The sequence below is a fragment of the Balaenoptera physalus genome, assembly GCF_965194825.1.
Source record: "Balaenoptera physalus genome assembly, chromosome: 17".
In the NCBI taxonomy this organism is placed as follows: Eukaryota; Metazoa; Chordata; class Mammalia; order Artiodactyla; family Balaenopteridae; genus Balaenoptera; species Balaenoptera physalus.
In genome coordinates this window covers 49,009,465-49,032,436 of record NC_138895.1, presented here as the reverse complement: position 1 = coordinate 49,032,436, position 22,972 = coordinate 49,009,465, and the positions used below count along the sequence as shown (strand labels likewise).

Below are 22,972 nucleotides of genomic sequence, written 5' to 3'. Positions count from 1 at the left end.
CATGATACTATACATAGAGAATCCTAAAGATGCCACCAGAAAACTATTAGAGCTAATCACTGAATTTGGTAAAGTAGCAGGATACAAAATTAATGCACAGAAATCTCTTGCATTCCTATACACTAATGATGAAAAATCTGAAAGTGAAATTAAGAAAACACTCCCAGTTATCACTCCAACAAAAAGAATAAAATACTTAGGAATAAACCTACCTAAGGAGACAAAAGACTTGTATGCAAAAAATATAAGACAGTGATGAAAAAAATTAAAGATGATACAAATAGATGGAGAGATATACCATGTTCTTGGATTGGAAGAATCAACATTGTGAAAATGAGTATACTACCCAAAGCAATCTACAGATTCAGTGCAATCCCTACCAAACTACCACTGGCATTTTTCACAGAACTAGAACAAAAAATGTCACAATTTGTATGGAAACACAAAAGACCCCGAGGAGCCAAACAATCTTGAGAAAGAAAAACGGAGCTGGAGGAATCAGGCTCCCTGACTTCAGATTATACTACAAAGCTACAGTAATCAAGACAGTACAGCACTGGCACAAAAACAGAAATAAAGATCAATGGAACAGGATAGAAAGCTGAGAGATAAACCCACGCACATGTGGTCACCTTATCTTTGATAAAGGAGGCAAGCATATACAGTGGAGAAAAGACAGCCTCTTCAATAAGTGGTGCTGGGAAAACTGGACAGCTTCATGTAAAAGAATGAAATTAGAACACTCCTTAACACCATACACAAAAATAAACTCAAAATGGATTAAAGACCTAAATGTAAGGCCAGACACTATAAAACTCTTAGAGGAAAACATAGGCAGAACACTCTATGACATAAATCACAGCAAGATCCTTTTTGACCCACCTCCTAGAGAAATGGAAATAAAAACAAAAATAAACAAATGGGACCCAATGAAACTTAAAAGCTTTTGCACAGCAAAGGAAACCATAAACAAGACGAAAAGACAACCCTCAGAATGGGAGAAAGTATTTGCAAGTGAAGCAATTGACAAAGGATTAATCTCCAAAATTTACAAGCAGCTCAATATCAAAAAAACAAACAACCCAATCCAAAAATGGGCAGAAGACTTAAATAGACATTTCTCCAAAGAAGATATACAGATTGCCAACAAACACATGAAAGCATCCTCAACATCATTAATTTTTAGACTAATGCAAATCTAAACTACAATGAGGTATCACCTCACACCGGTCAGAATGGCCATCACCAAAAAATCTACAAACAATAAATGCTGGAGAGGGTGTGGAGAAAAGGGAACCCTCTTGCACTGTTGGTGGGAATGTAAATTGATACAGCCACTATGGAGGACAGTATGGAGGTTCCTTAAAAAACTAAAAATAGAACTATCATGCGACCCAGCAATCCCACTACTGGGCATATACCCTGAGAAAACCATAATTCAAGAAGAGTCATGTACACAATGTTCACTGCAGCTCTATTTACAATAGCCAGGACATGGAAGCAACCTAAGTGTTCATCAACAGATGAATGGATAAAGAAGATGTGGTACATATATACAATGGAATAAAACTCAGCCATAAAAGGAAACGAAATTGAGTTATTTGTAATGAGGTGGATGGACCTAGAGTCTGTCATACAGACTGAAGTACGTCAGAAAGAGAAAAACAAATACCGTATGCTAACACATATATATGGAATCTTAAAAAAAAAAAAAAAAAAAAAAGGTCCTGAAGAACCTAGGGGCAAGACGGGAATAAAGATGCAGACCTACTAGAGAATGGACTTGAGGATATGGGGAGGGTGAAGGGTAAGCTGGGAGAAAGTGAGAGAGTGGTACAGACATCTATACACTACCAAATGTAAAATAGATAGGTAGTGGGAAGCAGCCGCCTAGCACAGGGAGATCAGCTCGGTGCTTTGTGACCACCTAGAGGGGTGTGATAGGGAGGGTGGGAGGGAGGGAGATGCAAGAGGGAAGAGATATGGGGATATATGTATATGCATAACTGATTCACTTTGTTATAAAGCAGAAACTAACACACCATTGTAAAGCAAATATACTCCAATAAAGATGTTAAAAAAATAATAAAGTAGTTTAATTAGGAGAGAGAATATATTCCTTCATGTGACTTGGCTCTACAAAGTAAATTTTAAAAGAAGGTTCTTTTTTATCAGTAGAAGTCAAATGCTGATAATTCAGAGAAAGAAATGTGTACTAAAATCTTATCATATTTGTGAATTTCAACTATGAATCTATTTGAGCTATATTATCTACCTTATTCTACCAAATATAACTTCTTTGAAAAGTCTGAAATCAGAAAGATCAATTTCCCAAAGCAACATCAAGAACAGCCCACAATATTTATTCAGTATGAGTTTAATAGCTCAAAATGGAGATGACAAATATATAACTACTTAAAATTGCCTGTCTTGTTCTATCTTTTAAGTCATGAATCTCTATTAGGTCACTAGTTTATATATAACAATTAACCAGGACTCAACAAATTTTAGGAATAAGAAAATCTGAAGCAGTATCTTGTATCTCCGTCTCTCATGTAGTTCGTTCCAAAAGTGTCAGTGTGATTTTAAACTTTAATAACTTCAGAAGAATAAATGCTACAGGATAATTTTAAAAAATCATTTTAAAGTTTAATTATTTACATTTCTTATATATTTCTTTTGCTTAGTGAATTTGAAATGTAAATTTTTAATGTTAACTTTTTGTGGGCTGGTTTCTGAATGACTCTTTCCTGAAACAGTGGATTGATAAAAGAGGGCTTCTTATTTGGACACTTTGATCACTTGATCTATCTTTCCTGTGTGGTTAGGTCAAACTGTTCTGTGTGTATGAAAACTTCACTCTTTGAGTGATCTTAAACCTAGGAGTAGAAATGCAATCTCTCAGTCACTGAACAGCAGCAGCAGATAAAAGTTTTTAGAAAGTTCAAAAATCTACTAGAGCTATATATATAGCACAATACAGGTGTTATGTTAACTTTCTATAAGAAATAAGTTGATATTTAAAACATTTAAATAATTTACCTTTTAAATGGTTTCTGTACGTTTGTTTGCATACAGTGCAACCTCTGTGCATGGTGCCCTCCACTAGGCCACAAGTCCCCCACTCCCACCCCCTGAGAGCTTGAGTGTTGAGCTACAGTCCTTGCAAAACACAGCCTATGTTTACACAGAGAGACTGGGGCAGTCCTGTTTGGGCAAGTCAGGTCAAGAGCCCAAAAAGCAGAGCTAAAATGAGGTTATACTGTAATATTAGGTATTCCTTTCAAAGTACCAGGTCCACGAAGAGATATGCAGCACGCACCAGAATGAGAAACACCACAAAAGCAACAGCACCCTTTATTGCTGTGTAAAGTCCATCAGCATGTGTGAATCCTTCAATTAAAATCATGAAGTCACTGTTACATCTGATAATTCAACAAATTTGTATTGTTACTTTTATTCCCCAATGTCTCTAGACTTTTACATCCTTCAACTAGTCAGGTACTCTTTGGGGAAGAAAATTACTGCCTTTATTGTAAATATTTGTAGTTTCAAAATGATAGGAAAATTATTTTCACAATTATTTTTACAAATGGGAAAATTATCCAAACAAGTTTGGCATTTATAAACATAAAAAAATAAAAATAAAAATTGAGTATTTTCTAGTCTTCTTTCATACTTTTAAAAACTGATGAAAAACATTAACCTCATTATTAAGATGAAAACATTAAAGGAATGGACTACAAAAGTTTTATTCAACAGAAACAGTGGGAGCTATATAAAATGATGTTTTACAAGAATTGGAAATAGAACTGGATAAAGAACCAGGCATAGATGGTTCATGTGGATTTTATTCCAATTACTATCAGATTCTTGTTTTAAAGGGTTTAGAATTTTTTTCATAATCCTCAATGAACTTTAATAAATGGATTACTTTCAATGTTTAGATTCTAAGAATGTGTAGTAATAGAGAATCTCCCAGCTGAGTCATCTATTTCTCTGCCAAATCTAATTTCTCACCATCCCCAGAACACATTCTATATCTTTAAGTTACCAAGTAAACTCATGCCTGTCAATTATTAGACTCTAATTACCCTTCAAAACTTTCTGAACAGCTACCAGGAAACAGAATGATGGAATGATTATTGAGTTAAAAGGAGATTAGACAAATACAAATAAATTACACTTATTTTATGCTCCCATCACCCTAAGAGATGACTTAATAGTGAAAGGAAAAGAATCATATTGTAATAATGAAATCAGAGAGGGAATTCAAGCCCCAGAGGTGATTCCCCTAAGTTTATGTTAATGCACACCTTGTGGGGGACCAAACATCAACTGGAAAAGTTTCCTGAAAACTGTTCCAGCTATTTTCTCATTTAAAATGTTCCAACTTTACTTGACCCATTAGTCATCATATTATTTACATTTATGAAGTATTTTGAAATCTATTACCAAAAACCCGATGGATTCAATATGGCTTGTTATACCCAAATCATAACATTTGTGAAAGAAAAATTCTTTGTTAAGTGCTTCTTCCTTTGGAATTTTATTTGTAAAAGACAATTTTTCTTTTTTTAAGATAAGCAAGGCTTGCTGGGAAAACAATCAGTGGCCATGGTGCCTATGTACAGACACAGGAATGATGGTGTTCCCCCCCCACCCCACCGTAGAAGGGTAAATGCAAATCAAAGAACAAATTTATAATCAAACTTGACTTTATGTGTTACAGTAACTCTAATAAAAATATTTTTTATTATTAGGTCATAGTACATTTTTTCTCTTATTCAGCAATTTAAATTCAGATTTTTGTTACAGTGTCAAAGTAAAGGTATTCATGATGATAATGGACAGTGGAGACTGAGTATTTACAGGTGTGAGAGTTAGAAAACTTGGAAGGCTGCCCTTGACAATGAGATCAACAGGTTTTCGTTGAAGGTGTGAAGTGTAAAGACCTCAGTGGCGGCAGACATAACTGTGTCAATTAACAAAGGTACACCAAATGGAACTGGTTGTAGGCTGTCCCATGCACTGCTAAGGAGGCTCAGAGACATGGACTGACACATGCCCTTGACTTGGTCAGCCAGCAGCAGTTCATGGTGCTTAACACTTGGAATTGGGCATAATTACTCATGTACATATTCTTATAATCAAGCATTGACTTTTTTTGACTACACTGTCCTACCAAAATAAATCACAACATAAAAGTTCTGATTATAGGGTAATTGAATTGGTTTTCTAAAATGAATGCATTGAACTGAACTCATCTAAATGAGCTTCTCTCCCTCTAAGCAGTTATCACGGAAGACTAAGTACATTCCATTGCTCCAAACTGTGGCAGCGTTTTTGGTGCCCATTTCCTTTTTTTTTTCTTCCTATTCTCAATGATGGCATATACTCATCCTTGGAGACAGCATATCTGATTTTTGGGAACAGCTGAATGTTTTGAGACAAGGGAGCAAGGATTTCAGACTAAGGGAAGATTAAAAGCACAGAGAAGCCAATTTATAGAGACTACCACTGGCAATGAGGAGACAATTTGGGCATCACTAAAAATAATGAATTCAGAATAATAGCTAAAAACAACTAAATGGCCACCACTGGAATACTAAGAAAAGTAACTCGCTTTTCCCCAGTTTTACTGAGGTATGATTGACAAATAAAATTGTAAGATATTTAAAGTGTACATTGTGATGATTTGATATACATATACATTATGAAAAAAATCCTCCCATCTAGAAAACTAACTTATTTTTTTTAAAGGGTAAATAAAGGGAAAGCATGTATCTTACCTTTCTTAGGTGAACAATACTACTAAGTAACCAAATATTAGATGAGGAAGTGTTTCTCTTTATAGAAATATTCCAGCTACTGTGTGAAAAAAAGAATGCTAGAATTAAAATATTACTGTTTGCAACCTCCAATGAATTTAGGCATTAAGCATCAATGGCTATTAACATCACAAAAAGAAACCTTCAGACACTATATGCCTCCTGATGGAACAATATAAAACCTTTTACAAAATAGTCTTGCTAAAAAATAAATAAATAAAATAAACAAACTTGAATCAGATTAAGCCAACTACTAGTTTATATGTAGGAAATATAGAGAACAAGGGCAGACAAAATCCAAATTGTGGTAAACTCTACATAATAAATGATCTGGTTTCTTCAATATATATGAATCATGCTCCCTGACTTCAGACTATACTACAAAACTACAGTAATCAAAACAGTATGGTACTGACACAAAAACAGACACTTAGATCAATGGAACAGGATAGAAAGCCCAGAAATAAACCCATGCACTTATGGTCAATCTATAACACAGGAGGCATGAATATACAATGGAGAAAAGATAGTCTGTTTAATAAGTGGCACTGGGAAAACTGGACAGCTATGTAGAAGAATGAAATTAGAACATTCTCTAACACCATATACAAAAATAAACTCAAAATGGATTACAGATCTAAATGTAAGATTGGATACTATAAAACTCTTAGAGGAAAACATAGGCAGAACACTCTTTTACATAAATCACAGCAATGTTTTTTGGATCCATCTCCTAGAATAATGGAAACAAAAGCAAAAATAAACAAATGGGACCTAATTAAACGTAAAAGCTTTTGCACAGCAAAGGAAACCATAAACAAAATGAAAAAGCAACCCATGGAATGGGAGAAAATATTTGCAGACAATGTGACCAATAAGGGCTTAACTTCCAAAATATACAAACAGCTCATACAGCTCAGTATCAAAAAACAACAACAACAACAAACAAACCCAATCAAAAAATAGGCAGAGGACCTAAATAGACATTTATCCAAAGAAGATATACAGATGGCTGACAAGCACATGAAAAAATGCTCAATACTGCTAATTATTAGAGAAATGCAAATCAAAACTACAATGAGGTACCACCTCACACCACTCAGTATAGCCATCATCAAAAAGTCTACAAATAATAAACGCTGGAGAGGGTGTGAAGAAAAGGTGACTCTCCTACATTGCTGGTGGGAATGTAAATTGGTGCAGCCACTATGGAGAACAGGATGGAGGTTCCTAAAAACCTACAAATAGTTACCATATGATCCAGCATTCCCACTCCTGAGCATATACCCAGAAAAGATGAAAACTCTAATTCAAAAAGATACATGCATCCCAATGTTCATAGCAGTATTTACAATAGCCAAGACATGGAGGCAACCTAAATGTCCATGGACAGATAAATGGATAAAGAAGATGTGGTATATAAATATATACTATATACACAATGGAATATTACTCAGCCATAAAAATCAGTGAAACAATGCCATTCGCAGCAACATGGATGGAGCTAGAGATGATCATATTAAATGAAGTAAGTCAGACAGACAGACAAATATCATATGATATTACTTATATGTGGAATCTAAAAAGAATTATATAAATGAACTTATTTACAAAACAGAAATAGACTCACAGACCTAGAAAACAAACTTATGGTTATCAAAGGGGAAAGTAGTGGGGGGATAAATTGGGAATTTGGATTAACTGATACACACTACTATAAACAAAATAGATAAACAATGAGGACCTACTGTATAGCACAGGGAACTATTGATATATTCAGTATCTTGTAATAACCTATAATGGAAAAGAATCTGAAAAAAGAATATATTAAAAAAATATATATATAACTGAATCACTTTGCTGTATATCTGAAACACTGAAAATCAACTATACCTCAAAAAATAAATAAATAAATAAATTGCAAGAGATGAAAAAAAGAGAGGAGGAAACCTAGTGATTAAAAGAAATTTGAAAGACATAACCAAGAGCCATGCATAGACCTTATCTGGCTCTAGGTTTAAAAAAAAAAACAACACACAAACAAAAACCATACATGCACACAAACACCCGCATGCACTATGATATTCATGAGATAATTCGAAATTTGATGATACTGAAGAATTATTCTCTTTAGGTTTGATAAGCATCGCAGTTATGTTTTTAAAAGTTCTTATCTTTACAGATACAAACAGAAATATTACAGGTGATATAATATGATGCATGGGATTTGCTTCGAAATAACACAGAAGGTGAGGAAGTAGATAGGGGTATATAAGAAACAATATATTGGCCATAAGTTGACAATTGTTTAAGCAGGAGGTTCTATATATTATTCAGTCTACTTTTGTATATATTTTAAATTTTCCATAATAAAAAGTTTTAAAAAGGCATAGAGATGAGAATGACTATAGCATATGAAGAAATCATATTGGAGGATGATTTCAAACCACTGAAATCATCTCTCTTCTCTCTCTCTTCTCTTCAACTTCAACAGATGACTTTGCTTCTAGCTTCAAGGAGGAAGTTAAAGCCATTAAATTTCCTTCAATTTCCTGCTACCAAACTGAAAAACTACCTGCATATGCCATTTTCCTTTCCTTCCTTAATTTGTTAGGTAACACCAGTTCTTTCACATGTATATTGGATTCTTCTCCTTCATTCTTTCTAAGGAACCCACCTTTATCTTTTTTCTTTTTAGTTTATCCAATTCTTCTCTCAACTGGATTCTTCTGGCTGATATTTAAACATGAGAAAATTCAAGTCTCTTTCACCATAAAAATAAAACCCAAAACCATGATACAAAATGCCCCTTTATTTATAAAAACTATAAATGGAGTATAACCTTTAAAATTTGTGAATCACCATATTGTACACCTGTAACTTATATAATATTGTACATCAACTATACTTCAATTTTTTTTGGATAAATTTATTTATTTATTTATTTATTTATTTTTGGCTGTGTTGGGTCTTCGTTGCTGCACGCGGGCTTTCTCTAGTTGCGGCGAGTGGGGGCTACTCTGTTGCGGTGCACGGACTTCTCATTGTGGTAGCTTCTCTTTTTGTGAAGCATGGGCTCTAGGCGCATGGGCTTCAGTAGTTGCGGTGCATGGGCTCAGTAGTTGTGGGTTGCAGGCTCTAAAGCACAGGCTCAGTAGTTGGTGGCACACGGGCTTAGTTGCTCTGCGGGATGTGGGATATTCCTGGACCAGGGCTTGAACCCGTGTCCTCTGCATTGGCAGGTGGATTCTTAACCACTGTGCCACCAGGGAAGTCCCATTTGGACAATTTTTTAAAAAGGAAAAAACAAAACGAAACAAAATGCCCCTTCATATTCTATCCTTATTATTCTTCTTCACAACCAAACTTCTTGGAAGAGTTATACTCTCTGTTTCCACTCCTCAATGCATTCTAGACTAGGGTCCATCCAAATTAATCCAATTGGGTGAAGGGGTAATATTTGTAGTCACAATGTCTATAAATCCATTAGCTATTTTCAATTTCTCATCTTTCTGTATCTTGTATCACTACTTGACATGTCTAGTACTTCTACACTCTTTTCCCTTGGCTTCTTTGATATAACACTCTCCAAATTTTCCTCTTAGCCCTCAGTTTCCTTTCAAGGCTCCTCCTTTTCCTCTTAGACAGTGAATACTTATTGGACTTCTTCAATATGAAGTCTTAGGCTCTTTTCTCTACTTCCTCTCTTTTTCCCTGAGTATTTTCATCCAGGCCTGTGGCTTGAATTAGCACCTATATCCCCCAAACTCCAAAATATCCAATCCTTTATCACTAGTCTTAGTCTTTCTTGTGAGCTCCAGATATGTAAGTACAATTACCACAAACTCAGCATATCCAAGGCAAAACTCATGATCTCCCCCTACTCTCATACACATAACAAACAAACGAAATATAGCTCTTTTCAAGCATTTTCTATATCAGTAAATAGGATTACCACCAGCTTGGGATGCCATACCAAAATACCACAAACTGCGAGACTTAAACAACAGAAATTTATTTTCTCACAGTTTAGAGCTGGAATTCTGAGATCGGGGAATGAGCTGAGGTTGGTTTCTGCTGAAGACTGTCTTCCTGGATTGCATGGCTGCTTTATCACTGTGTCCTCACATGGCAGAGAGAGAGAGAGAGAGAAAGACAGCAAGCTCTCTGGCGCACTAATCCCACCATGAGGGTCCGACCCTCATGACCTCATCTAAATCTAATTATCTCCCAAAGGCCCCATCACAGTGGGGACTAGAGCTTCAACATATGAATTTTGTGGGGACACAATTCAGTCCACAGCACCATATTCATTCAGTTAGCTCAGCCAGGAACCCATAAGTCATGCTCAATCTCTCTTACCCTCCATCCCCTCTATTCCATTATCAGTCTATGGATTTTCCCTCCCTAATATCTACCAAATCTTTCACTTTTCTCCATGTCTATTACCATTCCTTGATCCAACTTACCATTATCTCTCACTAGTACTACTGCAATATTCTCCTAACTGGTTGCCTGCCCCTACTCTAGCTCTTCTTATCTATTCTTCATTGTGCAACTAGAATCATCTTTTCAAAATGCAAATATAACCATATCAATAAGCACACATACCTCCTCCCTCCCCCATCACATACATGTCCAGGTTAAAGTTCTTCAATGGTTTCCCAGTGCTCTAAAGATAAAACCCCCCAAATCCTTTATTATGGTCAACAAGGCCTGGCCTCTGTCTCTCTCTACAGCCTCATTTCCTCCTACTGTTCCCTCCCTCTGCCCTTTTTTCATTTCCTTCAGTGTGCCATGATTCCCTTCCCCACAGGGTTTTCTGCATATATTCTGTCAGAAAGATGCCCTCCCCTCCATGTCTTTGGTTAACTCCTTTTCATTCAAGTGTCTGAACTCAGCTCAGCGAAGCTTCCCTAAGTCTCCACTCATTTATAAATCCATAAAAGTTCATGACACTTATATTAGGTTGTAATTATATATTACTCAGTGTGACTACTTGGTAATCAAAGCCTGTCTTTTCTACTACATGGTGTGCATTTCTTGAGAGAAGCGATTGTGTATCTTTTGCTTACCACCGTATTTCCAATGTTTAGAACAACACTTGAAATATCATAATTGCTCATAAACGCTTGTTGTGAAAAATAAATGAAGAGTTCCACTGGGGATTACAGCCATCATTTTAGAATTTGGAGGAATCTTAGGACAACTCTCTTACGTTACAGAAGAAAATACTGAGGTTCAAAGAAGTAAACCAATCTCACTCAGAATTACCTTCTTAGTGACAGTAAGCCTGGATTGTTGAGATGACACCAGATAACAGAGTCTTGAGCTCTGAGAAGAGTTATGATTTGATCAACTGAGGGAGGTGGGTGGTCAAGATTCATATGGGTTTGCAGAGCAAGCTAATCTAGCAAGAGCAGAGGGGAGAAAATTATTGAGTAAAAGGAGAATCTGAAATGAGGGCTGCCAGTAAACAGACTGAAGAAGTAGTGAGGGCCCAGACCCATTAGGGAGGTAGCAGGCATAATGGAGGACCATTTCAAAGGAAAAACTAAAAAGACTTGGAATTAAAAAAAAAAGATGAATTGAAGGTGACAGTAAAATTGTGAGAAGACACGAGTGGAAGAATGTTGCTATCACTAGCAAATGTAAAGAAATTTGAAGACCATACTAAGAGAAGGAGTGAAAAAGAAGAGGAAAGAAAAATGGTTTGACTTAATGCGAACATGTTAAATTTTAAATAACTAAACACATTTCATAGTCAGATGAAGAAATAGTCCTGGAGTTGCATAACAAATCAAAACTAGAACTAGGCATTTGGAAGTTGTAAGCATAAAAGAGATAGCTGACATTATTGTCTATACAAAGAATAGAAGGCTCAAGACAAAATTCAACATCCATTCATGATGAAAACTCTCATCAAAGTGGGTACAGAGGGAACACATCTCAACATAATAAATGCCATTTATGACAAACCCACAGCCAACGTAATACTCAATGGTGGAAAATTGAAAGACTTCTTGCTAAATTCTGGAATAAGACAAGTATACCCACTCTCACTGCTTCTATTTAACATAGTATTGGAAGTCCTAGCCACGGCAATAAGAAAAAAAAAAAAAAAAGAGGTATCCAAATTGGAAGGGAGGAGGTAAAACTGTCACTATTTGCAGATGACATGGTGCTCTATACAGAGAACCTTAAAGTCTCCACCCAAAAACTATTATAACTAATAAATGAATTCATCAAGGTTGCAGAATACAAGATTAATATACAAAAATCTTTTCTGTTTCTTTACACTAGTAATGAAGTATCAGAAAGAGAAAGTAAAAAAAAAAAATCTATTTAAAACTGCATCCAGAAAAAAAAAAAACCCTAGGAATAAGCTTAACCAAGGAGGTGAAAGACCTATACACTGAAAACTATAAAGCACTGATGAAGGAAACTGAAGATGATTCAGCAAAATGGAAAGATATCCCGTGCTCTTGGACTGGAAGAATTAATATTGTTAAAATGGCCATACTACCCAAAGGAATCTACAGACTTACTGCAATCCCTATCAAATCACCCATGACATTTTTTCACAGAACTAGAATAAATGATCCTAAAATTTACATGGAACCACAAAAGACCCAGAATTGCCAAAACAATTCTGAGAAAAAAGAACAGAGCTGGACGTGTAACTCTTCCAGACTTCAGACTATACTACAAATCTACAGTAATCAAAACAGCATGGTATTGGCACAAAAACAGACACATAGATCAATGGAATGGAACAGAGAGCCCAGAAATAAACCCATAAATCTACAGTCAATTAATTTATGACAAAGGAGGCAAGAATATACAATGGAGAAAAGACAGTCTCTTCAACAAGTGGTGTTGGGAAAGGTGGACAGCTTCATGTAAAACAATGAAATTAGAACATTCCCTAACACCATATACAAAAATAAACTCAAAATGGCTTAAAGACCTGAATGTAAGACATGACACCATAAAACTCCTAGAAGAGAACATAGGTGAAACATTTTCTGACCATAAATCGTAGCAATAATTTCTTAGATCAGCCTCCCAAGGCAAAAGAAATAAAAGCAAAAATAAACAAATGGGATCTAATCAAACTTAAAAGCCTTTTCACAGCAAAGGAACCATCAACAAAATGAAAAGACAACCTACATAATGGAAGAAAATATTTGCAAATGATGCAACTGACAAGGGGTTAATATCTAAAATATACAAACAACTCATACAACTCAATATCAAGTTGTTGTACTCAACAACTCATATAACCCAACCAAAAAATGGGCAAAAGACCTGAGTAGGCATTTTTCCAAAGAAGACATACAGATGGCTAACAGGCACATGAAAAGATGCTCAACATCACTAATTATTAGATGAATGCAAATCAAAATCACAATGAGGTATCACATCACACTGGTCAGACTGGCTATCATCAAAAAGGCTATATATGACAAATGCTGGAGAGGATGTGGAGAAAAGGGAACCCTCATACATGGTTGAAGGGAATGTAAATTGGTGCAGACACTATGGAAAACAGTATGGAAGTTCCTCAAAAAACTAAAAATAGAACTATCATATGATCCAGCAATTCTACTCTTGGGTATATATCCAGAAAAAATGAAAACTCTAATTAAAAAAGATACATGCACCTCAATGTTCCTAGCAGCACTATTTACAGTAGCAAAGACATGGTAGCAACCCAAGTGCTCATCAACAGACAATTGGCTTAAGATGATGTGGTATGTATATATACAATGGAATACTATTTAGCCATAAAAAAGAATGAAATAGTGCCATTTGCAGCAACGTGGATAGACCTAGACAATATTATGCTTAGTGAAATAAGTCAGACAGAGAAAGACAAATACTGAATGATATCACTTACATGTGGAATCTAAAAAAATAATACAAATGAATGTATATACAAAACAGAAACAGAGTCACAGACATAGAAAACAAACTTATGGTTACCAAAGGGGAGAGGGAGAGGGCGAGGGACAAATTAGGGGTATGGGACTAACCGATACAAACTACTATACATAAAATACATAAGCAACAAGGATTTAGTGTATAGCACAGGGAAATATACCCAATATCTTGTAATAACCTAAAATGGAATACAATCTGCAAAAAAACTGAATCACTATGCTGTTCACCTGAAATTAACACATATTGTAAATCAACTCTACTTCAATTTTTTAAAATTAACTAATAAAATAAAATTATTGGTCCACTCTCTATCTGACATCCTGACTTCAAGTTTACTGTTTCATTTTGATAAATCATGGGGAAAATAAACTATGATAATGCAATGCTGACACTGCAAATTGGAACCCATAAAACTCAGGAAATGCAAAAGTCAAGGTTCTTACAGTTTTATTAACTAGTTTACATTTCTTAAGTGTAGAAGATAGCCTGCTAGTATGGCTGTAAAACTGAATTAAGATAGAGATAGGACTCCAGTCATTAGGGTATGGACCTTGACCCTATTTCTGGAAAGAGAAAAGAGGCAAAGGGTTAACTATCAGGATTACATTAAGAGGAATAAATTAATTAAAATTAGCTTTTAAGATGCTTCCTTTCACCTTGAATCTTCTTGTATTTAAAAATCATATTACTTATTCTTCATTTTCTACTCCAGAAAATGTCAGGGGGCTATTTGTGTCTTTTTCAGGTATCTTAATTCCCCTGAATCGGTCATCTTCTACATAATGTCTGGATGACATATGTAATGAGTAATGAATTCAGTAATAACAGAACATAAAAGCAGATTTCACCAAGAAAAGTAAAAATGTTTCAAAAATACACAAAATAGGGGGTAAACAACTTAAAATTTCTACTTTATATTCATATAAACAAACCTATTTGAATGGTGTGTTACTGTATCTGAGAAGTTTTTAAAGTAGTATTTCACATTATTTAAGTATATGTTTTCATTCAAATCAGAGAGGCTTGTGGAAATGGGATATTCTAGGATGTTTAGGAATTTTTTTAAAGAAAAAATTACAATCATTGCAACCTATGAAACACTTAGTTAATTCACAAAATATAAGAAGAAAACTATACTCAAAATGGGTTACAATCAGTTAAAAGTCAAATAAAATTTTAAAACAAAAATTAAATAAAACCAATCCAAAGCTAGAATGAAATCAGAAAAACTGAAAACTACATAGGTAAATTACTGAACAGGTTAAACAAGAAGAGACTAAATAAATGATTTTATTAAAAGAAAAACTATCAGTGGCTAGGTGTTTCAACTAGAGACACTAGGTATACTAAAATAAAAGAAATAGGAAATTACAGTCATAACTTTGTGTTTGATATAATTAAAATTATACGAAGATAGTAGTATGCTAATTAATTTACAATAAAACATAAATGACGTGGGAATGTTCTCCTAATTTGGCATATTTTTTTTTGTTGTCCTTTAAATGTCATTTCATGGCTACAGTGACAGTGTTCAAAAATATGTCTGCAAAGAAACAATGAAAAAAATACCAGGGAGCTCAAATATTTTTGTAAATGACCCTGAGTTAATTAGAAAAATCTGCACCCTTCCCAGTTCTTCTCATGTGTCAGCTCTCATTAAATTAAAAAAAAAAAAATTCATTTCAAAGTTAAGAAATCCTATAGTTAACAAAACTGGGATCAAGTGGGCACATTCCTAAGTTTCTGTATGATGTCATACTAAGCAGTTCACAGCTGAATTTGAATTTGCAAGAAGTATGAATGAGTTTTCAATAGAAGACATATCTGATCTAATGGTAATTTTTTTCTCTATCGGCTAACTGTGCTGGGAACAGGTGGCCCTGCTTTCAATTATGGAGGGCTAGCATGCCAGTGTGAGGCCTGGATTAGTTCACCTTCTCACGGGGAATTTTCCTCGGTTGGGAATGGATTTATTATGGCTTCACACATGGAATAGAGCTCATGTCAGCTGAGGGCAGTGACACATCATATGATTCAAATTAACCTGCTGTGGACTGTTCCACGGGGCTTAGATTGTGTATTAAAATGACGACATTTAAAAAACAGCTTGAAAGAAACCAGGATTGCTGCACTGCAATGGTTCCAATTTGTTCCAACTAATCTATCACCTGCTGGAGATATTGTTCTGCTGGGTTTCTGGTAGCTGCTGTTTTCCAGGTTTCTCCAAGCCACTGACCTTGCTAATGGGTAGTACAGTTGTTGCCTCTGAAGGAAGGAGGTTGGGGTTGGGAGAGCTTTGCAGGGGTTTTTGATGTAGAAGTTGGGACCTACCATTTGCTCTAAGGTACTATTAAGTGAACAGAGGAAATCAGGGAATACTCAAGAACACTGAAGTATTTTTTCCAAAAACAGATGCTAAAGAGCAGCATATGCATCACCTTGTTTAGATAAAATAATCCCTGGAAAAAACATCCGACAGGCTGAATTCAAAAGCTGTTAAATTTGCACCTTTATGAAGAAAATTTAAGGTTGGGTAGTTGTAATCAGTATTTCCTCTACTCTTCAGGGTCATAACTTTTATTGTTACTGAAACCTTAGTTCAAGAGCAAGAAAAGAAGAAATGAAAATATACTATTTTAGAGGTGTAGCATTGTAGCATAAAGCATTCTTTGGGAATGATACTTAAATAAGATGTGCATATAGATTAAACTAAACAATAAAACAAACTAAACAATTAAAACAAACAATCTTTTGGTATCAAAAGATTCTTAACGATAATACTGCATAAAACTTAGAAGCATTATTTTCAATACTAAAAAAAAGGCCTTTTTATTTTTTAAGGGAAGAGAATAGTATTGGGGAATATTATAAAGCTGAAGTTTGTTCCCCCAGTCTTAGCATAAATAATATTGCTCTTAATATACTATTACATAAAATCTGGAAAAATATATTTTTCTTGAGTTGCCCAAAATCTATAAAATAATACATTCCTACAGCAAGAAATGCTTTATTATGTCCTATTATTCCTATTGATCTCTCAATTAATATAGTGTAGCTGTACAGTGAGAGAATACAATTATGTTATGTAATAACATCTGCTTACATACTTTATATGACAAATTGTTTAAGGAATTTTTTGTCTAAGATAGTAAATTCTGGAGTAGTTCAAGGCTGTTAGGTTAATGTTCTAGTGGAATCCCACAGAACTGACGTATCATTCAAAGTAATCTTCCCTCAAATAATTTATGAAAGAAAAGTGCTCTTGGTTAAAATGTTTTAAGACTTTGAAGAACTTAAACCATTTATTGGACATTGTATTTGACTTTTCATAATAAAAGTACCATTTAAAAAACCGTTCATCATTGTTTGTATCATCCCCCTCTCCTGTGCCCCAAAATATCTGCAGTTTGAGTCTCAGTAATTGTTACTGATGGTATTAAGAAAATCATATATATATATATGTTTTATTAATATATGAGTCAAATAAAATCTTGGTACAAAATGTGTTATCCCCAGATCAACAGTATCCATTTCACCTGGGAGCTTGTTAGGAATGTAGAATTTCATCCCTATTAAGTCACATTTGCATTTAACCAGCTCCCCAGAGATGCTCAAATGCACACTCCAGTTTGAGAAGCACGGCTGTAAAATAACTATTTCAATTCATTAATTTAAAAGTTTGAATCTCCAGATATATTATCACTATTACTGAATGGGCATAAAATTAGAAATGGCATATATGTAGTTTCCAGTTTTAAGAAGTATAAGAAATGCAAAAGTACAACTGTTGTAAAAATCGCACTCCTGCTACAGTCACATTGAATGACAGAATGATAAACATATAATTTTTCATTTGTTCATTGACATTTCTCTTAAAGTTCAATTTATTTGGTAGCCATGAAAATATGGTACACAATTTACCACTGACTTGAAGATCCCATCCCTTTTACAAACAAATCAATCAAATGTAAACTAGAAGGGAACTTTCTAGCCAAAAGGTGAAGACTGTGCCTGAAAGCAAAAGAAATCTGACACTAAAAGAGAGAAAAAAGAAGTAAATGCAAGTGTCCTGTCACTTGTCCATGAACTACCCTTATGTTCTTACCCTATTTCGTTCATTCTAGCATGTTCAGTCTTTTGCCCTGCAACTGATGCAGTAAGAAAGCACTGTATCATAGCTTAAATAGCAGATATTTTTTCTTTTTCCTTAGTGGTACGCAAAATGTTTTTTCCTACAATTGATGGTTGCTTGAATTCAATGAAATATGGTACTTCACACTCACTAACCAAGTATGAAGGCTCACACTCCTCTCAATCATCCAACTCACCCCAAAGGATTCTTCCAACTTTAATGACTCCCTTAGCCTTATCATCAGCTTCTTCACTTCCTTTGAGTCTTTAAAACCACAGCTAGATACTAATGATTAGAACTCGTTCTTCATATTTCTCCTATACCTTTTAAATTCCAGCATTGGAGAAACATGCTTAAGAAGAACTGAGCCAGAGTGAAAGGGCCAACTGAGGTGGTTTCAGGCTCTTTCTATTCCAGACGTGATGATGGGCCACCTTCTCTATCTGTAGTCATAGATCGTAAGTGCAACAGCATGCACACAAACAGAATCAGGTCCACAGAGGGATAGTTTTCAATCATCAAAATTCATGCCTTGCAGAGTACTGCTAGAGATCTTAAGACAGTGTAACACCATTGTTTTAAATTCGTAATGAAGAAACTAGTATTCTTTTAATGACTAACAGGTTCTGCAGCACTGTAAATATAAGATAACAAAAGGGAAACTGAATGTAGTAATTTCTGTTAAATAAATAGCTAAGATCTCACGGAGGTAAGGGAAGAGTAACAAAGAAAAGAGAAGGAGGAACATGAGAAGGAAGAAGAAATAGAGCAGGAAAAAGAAAGACGACGAGGAGGAGATGGAGAAGAAAGAAAAAATCTTTAGTTATGCTAAAATTAGTGCAGTATGAAAGTGATCTAGGTCTTTGGAGTCATAAAGACTGGAATTTGAATGGCTCCTCTGCTACTATGATCTTGGGCAATTTACTTCATTTTTCTAAGTCTTAGCCTCCTTATTCATAAAATAGGGATAATTATAGGGCCTACTTCTTGGGTTTGTACAAGTATGTAAAGCACTTAGTACCTGGGACATAATAAGCACTCAATACCTTTTGATATCTATATCTACCTATTTAAAATTGAGTGTTAATATGTCCCAAGCACTTTGCTAAGCATTTGAAATAAGTGTATTTATGTATCTAATCCAATCTACTTATGTATATTATCTTACGTATGTATGTCATGTACCCTATCCACCTATCCATCCATCCACCCACCCACCCATCTATCCACCCATCACCTATTTTATTCTCTTCATTTACAGGTAAGGAAACTGAGGCACAGGAGATTAGATAACTGCCTAAGGTCCCACGATTAGTAGAAAAGGTAGAAATAAAATCTTGAGTCTTTGGCTTCCAGTCAATTATTTTTTAATTGATAACTACTTTTTGCCAGACTAAAGGTAATTTTTAATGTATATTAATATTTGCCTTTTGATCTCTAGAATGGGCAGCCTGAGAAGAGTACACGTCTGGAGGACAAATGAATTACTCATTTTTGGCAAGGAATGTCAAGATTGTTAACAGACCCAATGTACACGTTAATAGACTCATATGAAAAAAAGTTTGAATTATGACTTTCTTACCTGGTCCATTAAGAAAATCTTTAATTTGTAGCATTACAAGTGAAGGTGGAATACCACTTTTGCTGTCTATTTCTCCAGGTACTGTCTGCAACCAAACTGTGCAGTAATCAAGGGCTTCAGGCAAAGTCTTCCCGGGATCTGAAGAGACAAAATTAAAATTAAAAATGTCAATTACAACACAAACATCAATTTTGGTGTAAGAGTTTGAGCTGATAAGCAAAGAAAAAAATGGTTAAAATATTGTATGCAACCTTCATTAATGTATTTGTTTGTATACATACAGTGCACAAATACTTGCGTGAAGAAAGAGACGCTCTCTCTCTACAGGTAGAATGACAAAACCATGTTTTTCAGAACCAGGCCAAAGAGGAAAAGATATTTCAAATCTTAACTCATATCATCTTTGAGTGAAGGTAAAGTTTCTGTACTCTGAGCTGCTGACTGTTAACAGTTGAATAGATTTTTTTTTTTTTTAATGGGATGTTGGAAACAAGTTAAAGAAAAAAGGGGCAACCTTTTCAGCTTAAAAAGAGGCATATACATGTTCAAAGATGCAGTGGATTAGTACTACTTAGGGGTTATTTGATCTGTTTCAGAGTTTTACTGACATTACAATCACTTTTACTGCTAGGCTTTTGAAGTTAACTTCAGTAGCTTTCCCATAACCTTCTTAAATGATAAAATTGGTCAATCTTTTAATAGTTCCAATTATGACTAAAAGGTGACTTTTTTCAGTTTTGACTTTTTCTATTAAATACTGTGTATTTTAAACTTTTTTTAAGGTTAATATTGTATATATTTTTTAAGGTTTCATTCAGCTATTGGTGATGGCAAATGGAATTAGCTTTTTAATGCTTGGCAATCCACACCACAGTTTTTATTGAAATAGCTCTTTAAATAAAAACAACTGCTGTGTCTTGGCATACAATGTAGTAGGCTTTTAAAAATCTTCTAAATATTCACAGTTTTTCTTTAGTTTCAGGATTGTTTTACTCTCTGGGTTTTAATGGCCTCTGAATGTCAATTTTATAGGGATGTTCTTGCCATAGAGTCCATCTATTCCATTTTCAGTTGATGTGAAATGTGTTATTAAAGTGTTATTTATTTTAGTTTTTATTGATTGGATTGCTTTCAAGAATAGCATTTACATACTGTGCATTATATTCAACATATGGTTACATAGTATTACTGTCATATGTGAACCGGGCATATAAATTCTGCCTTGGAATTTGTATTTCTTGACCTTATCATGTGATCCTTATGAAATTTGGCACATATGAACCTTTATGTGATTTCAAAGAAAATACTGAAAGCAATTGATCGTGACGTTAGATCTATGTGGTAAAGATCAAACACTAAGGTAGTGCATTCTTCTCTTTTTATATGATCAGTGAATTTAAAGCAGTGAGAATATGTATAGTAGATCCATTACATAGTAACACCATACTATTCTGTCTTTCAAATATAATGGTCAAGTCTGGTGAAAGGATGGCAAAAAGTCTGTTGCTGGTAGGATCTATAATCAGTTTGTAGGTACTATGTAACCTGCCAGGACCTGAGGGTCTATTTCTAGGTTTCAGCTATGTAGCCATCATCAAGAAGAAGCCATTATTATCAAATAAATAATACTGTGCCAGACCTATATGAGGAGACATAATTCTTCATTTTGAAGATGATACAATCTAGAGATAGAACAGTGATCTAATGGAGAAAACAGATATAAGTGATGTAGCTAAATAAATAATGAACAGACATGAATTAAATTGATATAGAAATATTAATATGATATATAAAAAAACTGGCAAGTAAAACCCAGGATGAGAAGTAAAACAATTTATAAAAATCACATATTCAAACTTGTATGGCAGAAAAGGATATCATGAATATATAAAGAGTTCGTATAATCAATATAGATACTAATAGAAAAATGGGTTGAGGATAGAATAAGCACCTATTTAATGAAGAAAATAAATAATAAGTAAAGAAAAACAAATGGCATAAAAACAGTTAAAAATATAAACATTAAGAGATAGTACATCTTAGCAATAATCAAAGGAAAAAATCTTTAAAAATAAGTAGGATTTTCTACCTATCAGGCCAAGACTAAAAAAATTGATAAAGCCTATGTAACACACACACACAGACACACACAAATTCATTGTAGAACTGTTTATCATAGCAAAAAGTAGAAAACACCTTAGATGTCCATCAACAGATTATTGTTTAAATAAAAAATGATAATCCATACAGTGTTTAAAAGAATCAAAAACATTTATATGTAATTGACATAGTAAGACAGCCATTTTATATTGTTAATAGTAAATAACAAAGCAGGTTGAGTATTTTTTCATTTATTGGCCATTTAGGATTCTTCTTCTAAAAATAAGTATTCATTTTTCTATTGGGCTCTTTTTCTTACTAATTTGTAGGAGCTCCTTATATATTACAGGTGTTAATGATTTGTTTGCAATGTGTAGCAAATGTTTTCTCTTGGTATGTTAGTTGCCTTTTAACTATATCCTGATGCTTTTTGCATGCATACTTTTTTCTTAATAATGGATTTATCCCTAGGTTGATTATATATTTTCCTATAGTTTCTTGAAGCGTTTTTAAAATTTTATTTTTACCTTTAGCTATTTAATCCTTCTGGAGAACACTGTTTTATGAAAAACAGGAAAAAACTGCTCAGTCTCACTGTTAATTAAGCATACCCAAATTAAAGCAAGAAATACATTTTTTCACTCAACGGATTAGCATAAATTTAAAAGACTGGTAATATCTTGTGTGTGGGAGGAGGAAAAATTGATCCTACCATGTATGGTGGATAAGAGTGTAAATAGGGTTGAAACGAGTGTCTACCAAAATCCTAAATATCCATGCCCTTGTAATCAGAAAGGCCACTGTAGGAATCTATCTTAAAGAGATAATTAAGAATACATAGAAAATGTCCAAAAGAGTTGACTACAGTATCATGTGAAATATTAAAAATCTGGAACAAAATAAAACTAAATATCTATCTATAGAGAAATGGTAAAATAAATTACAACTACATTGTGAATACTGCATAGAATACTATGCTGCTGATAAAAAGAAGGGAGTGAATCTGATGTACTGATATAGAAAAGCTTTAAATTGTCTTGTTAAGTGAATAAAACAAAGAAACTGACAACCAGCTTTAGTAAATTCAAAAGTAAAAGGCATACCTGCATACATACATACATACACACATATCTATATATACCTTTTATTCTACTGGAAGACAATCATCTTTAGGATGATCCTAAGCACAAACTGATATATGGAACTATAATTTTAGGACTACATACCAAACATTTACAAAAATTAAAATAAGAAAAAAACACTTCAAAGGATATTTGATTCCTACCTTCATCAAGGTATAGACTGGGGGAGCGGCAAATTCTGATGATGTGAATGAGAGTTTTCCAAGTAGGGGAGATGGGTTTTACACAGGTTGCTGTG

General features: G+C 34.2%; 1 protein-coding gene across 11 annotated transcripts in view; it reads right to left on the bottom strand.

The window, feature by feature from the left end:
• VPS13B (vacuolar protein sorting 13 homolog B) overlaps nucleotides 1-22,972 on the bottom strand; it is a 763,196-nt gene that overhangs the window by 197,466 nt on the left and 542,758 nt on the right. For all 11 annotated transcript variants that reach the window (XM_082432674.1, XM_082432665.1, XM_082432664.1 and 8 more), the window contains one exon: nucleotides 19,493-19,630. In XM_082432674.1, coding sequence (XP_082288800.1) covers nucleotides 19,493-19,630 — 138 coding nt within the window. The remainder of the gene's footprint in view (nucleotides 1-19,492; nucleotides 19,631-22,972) is intronic.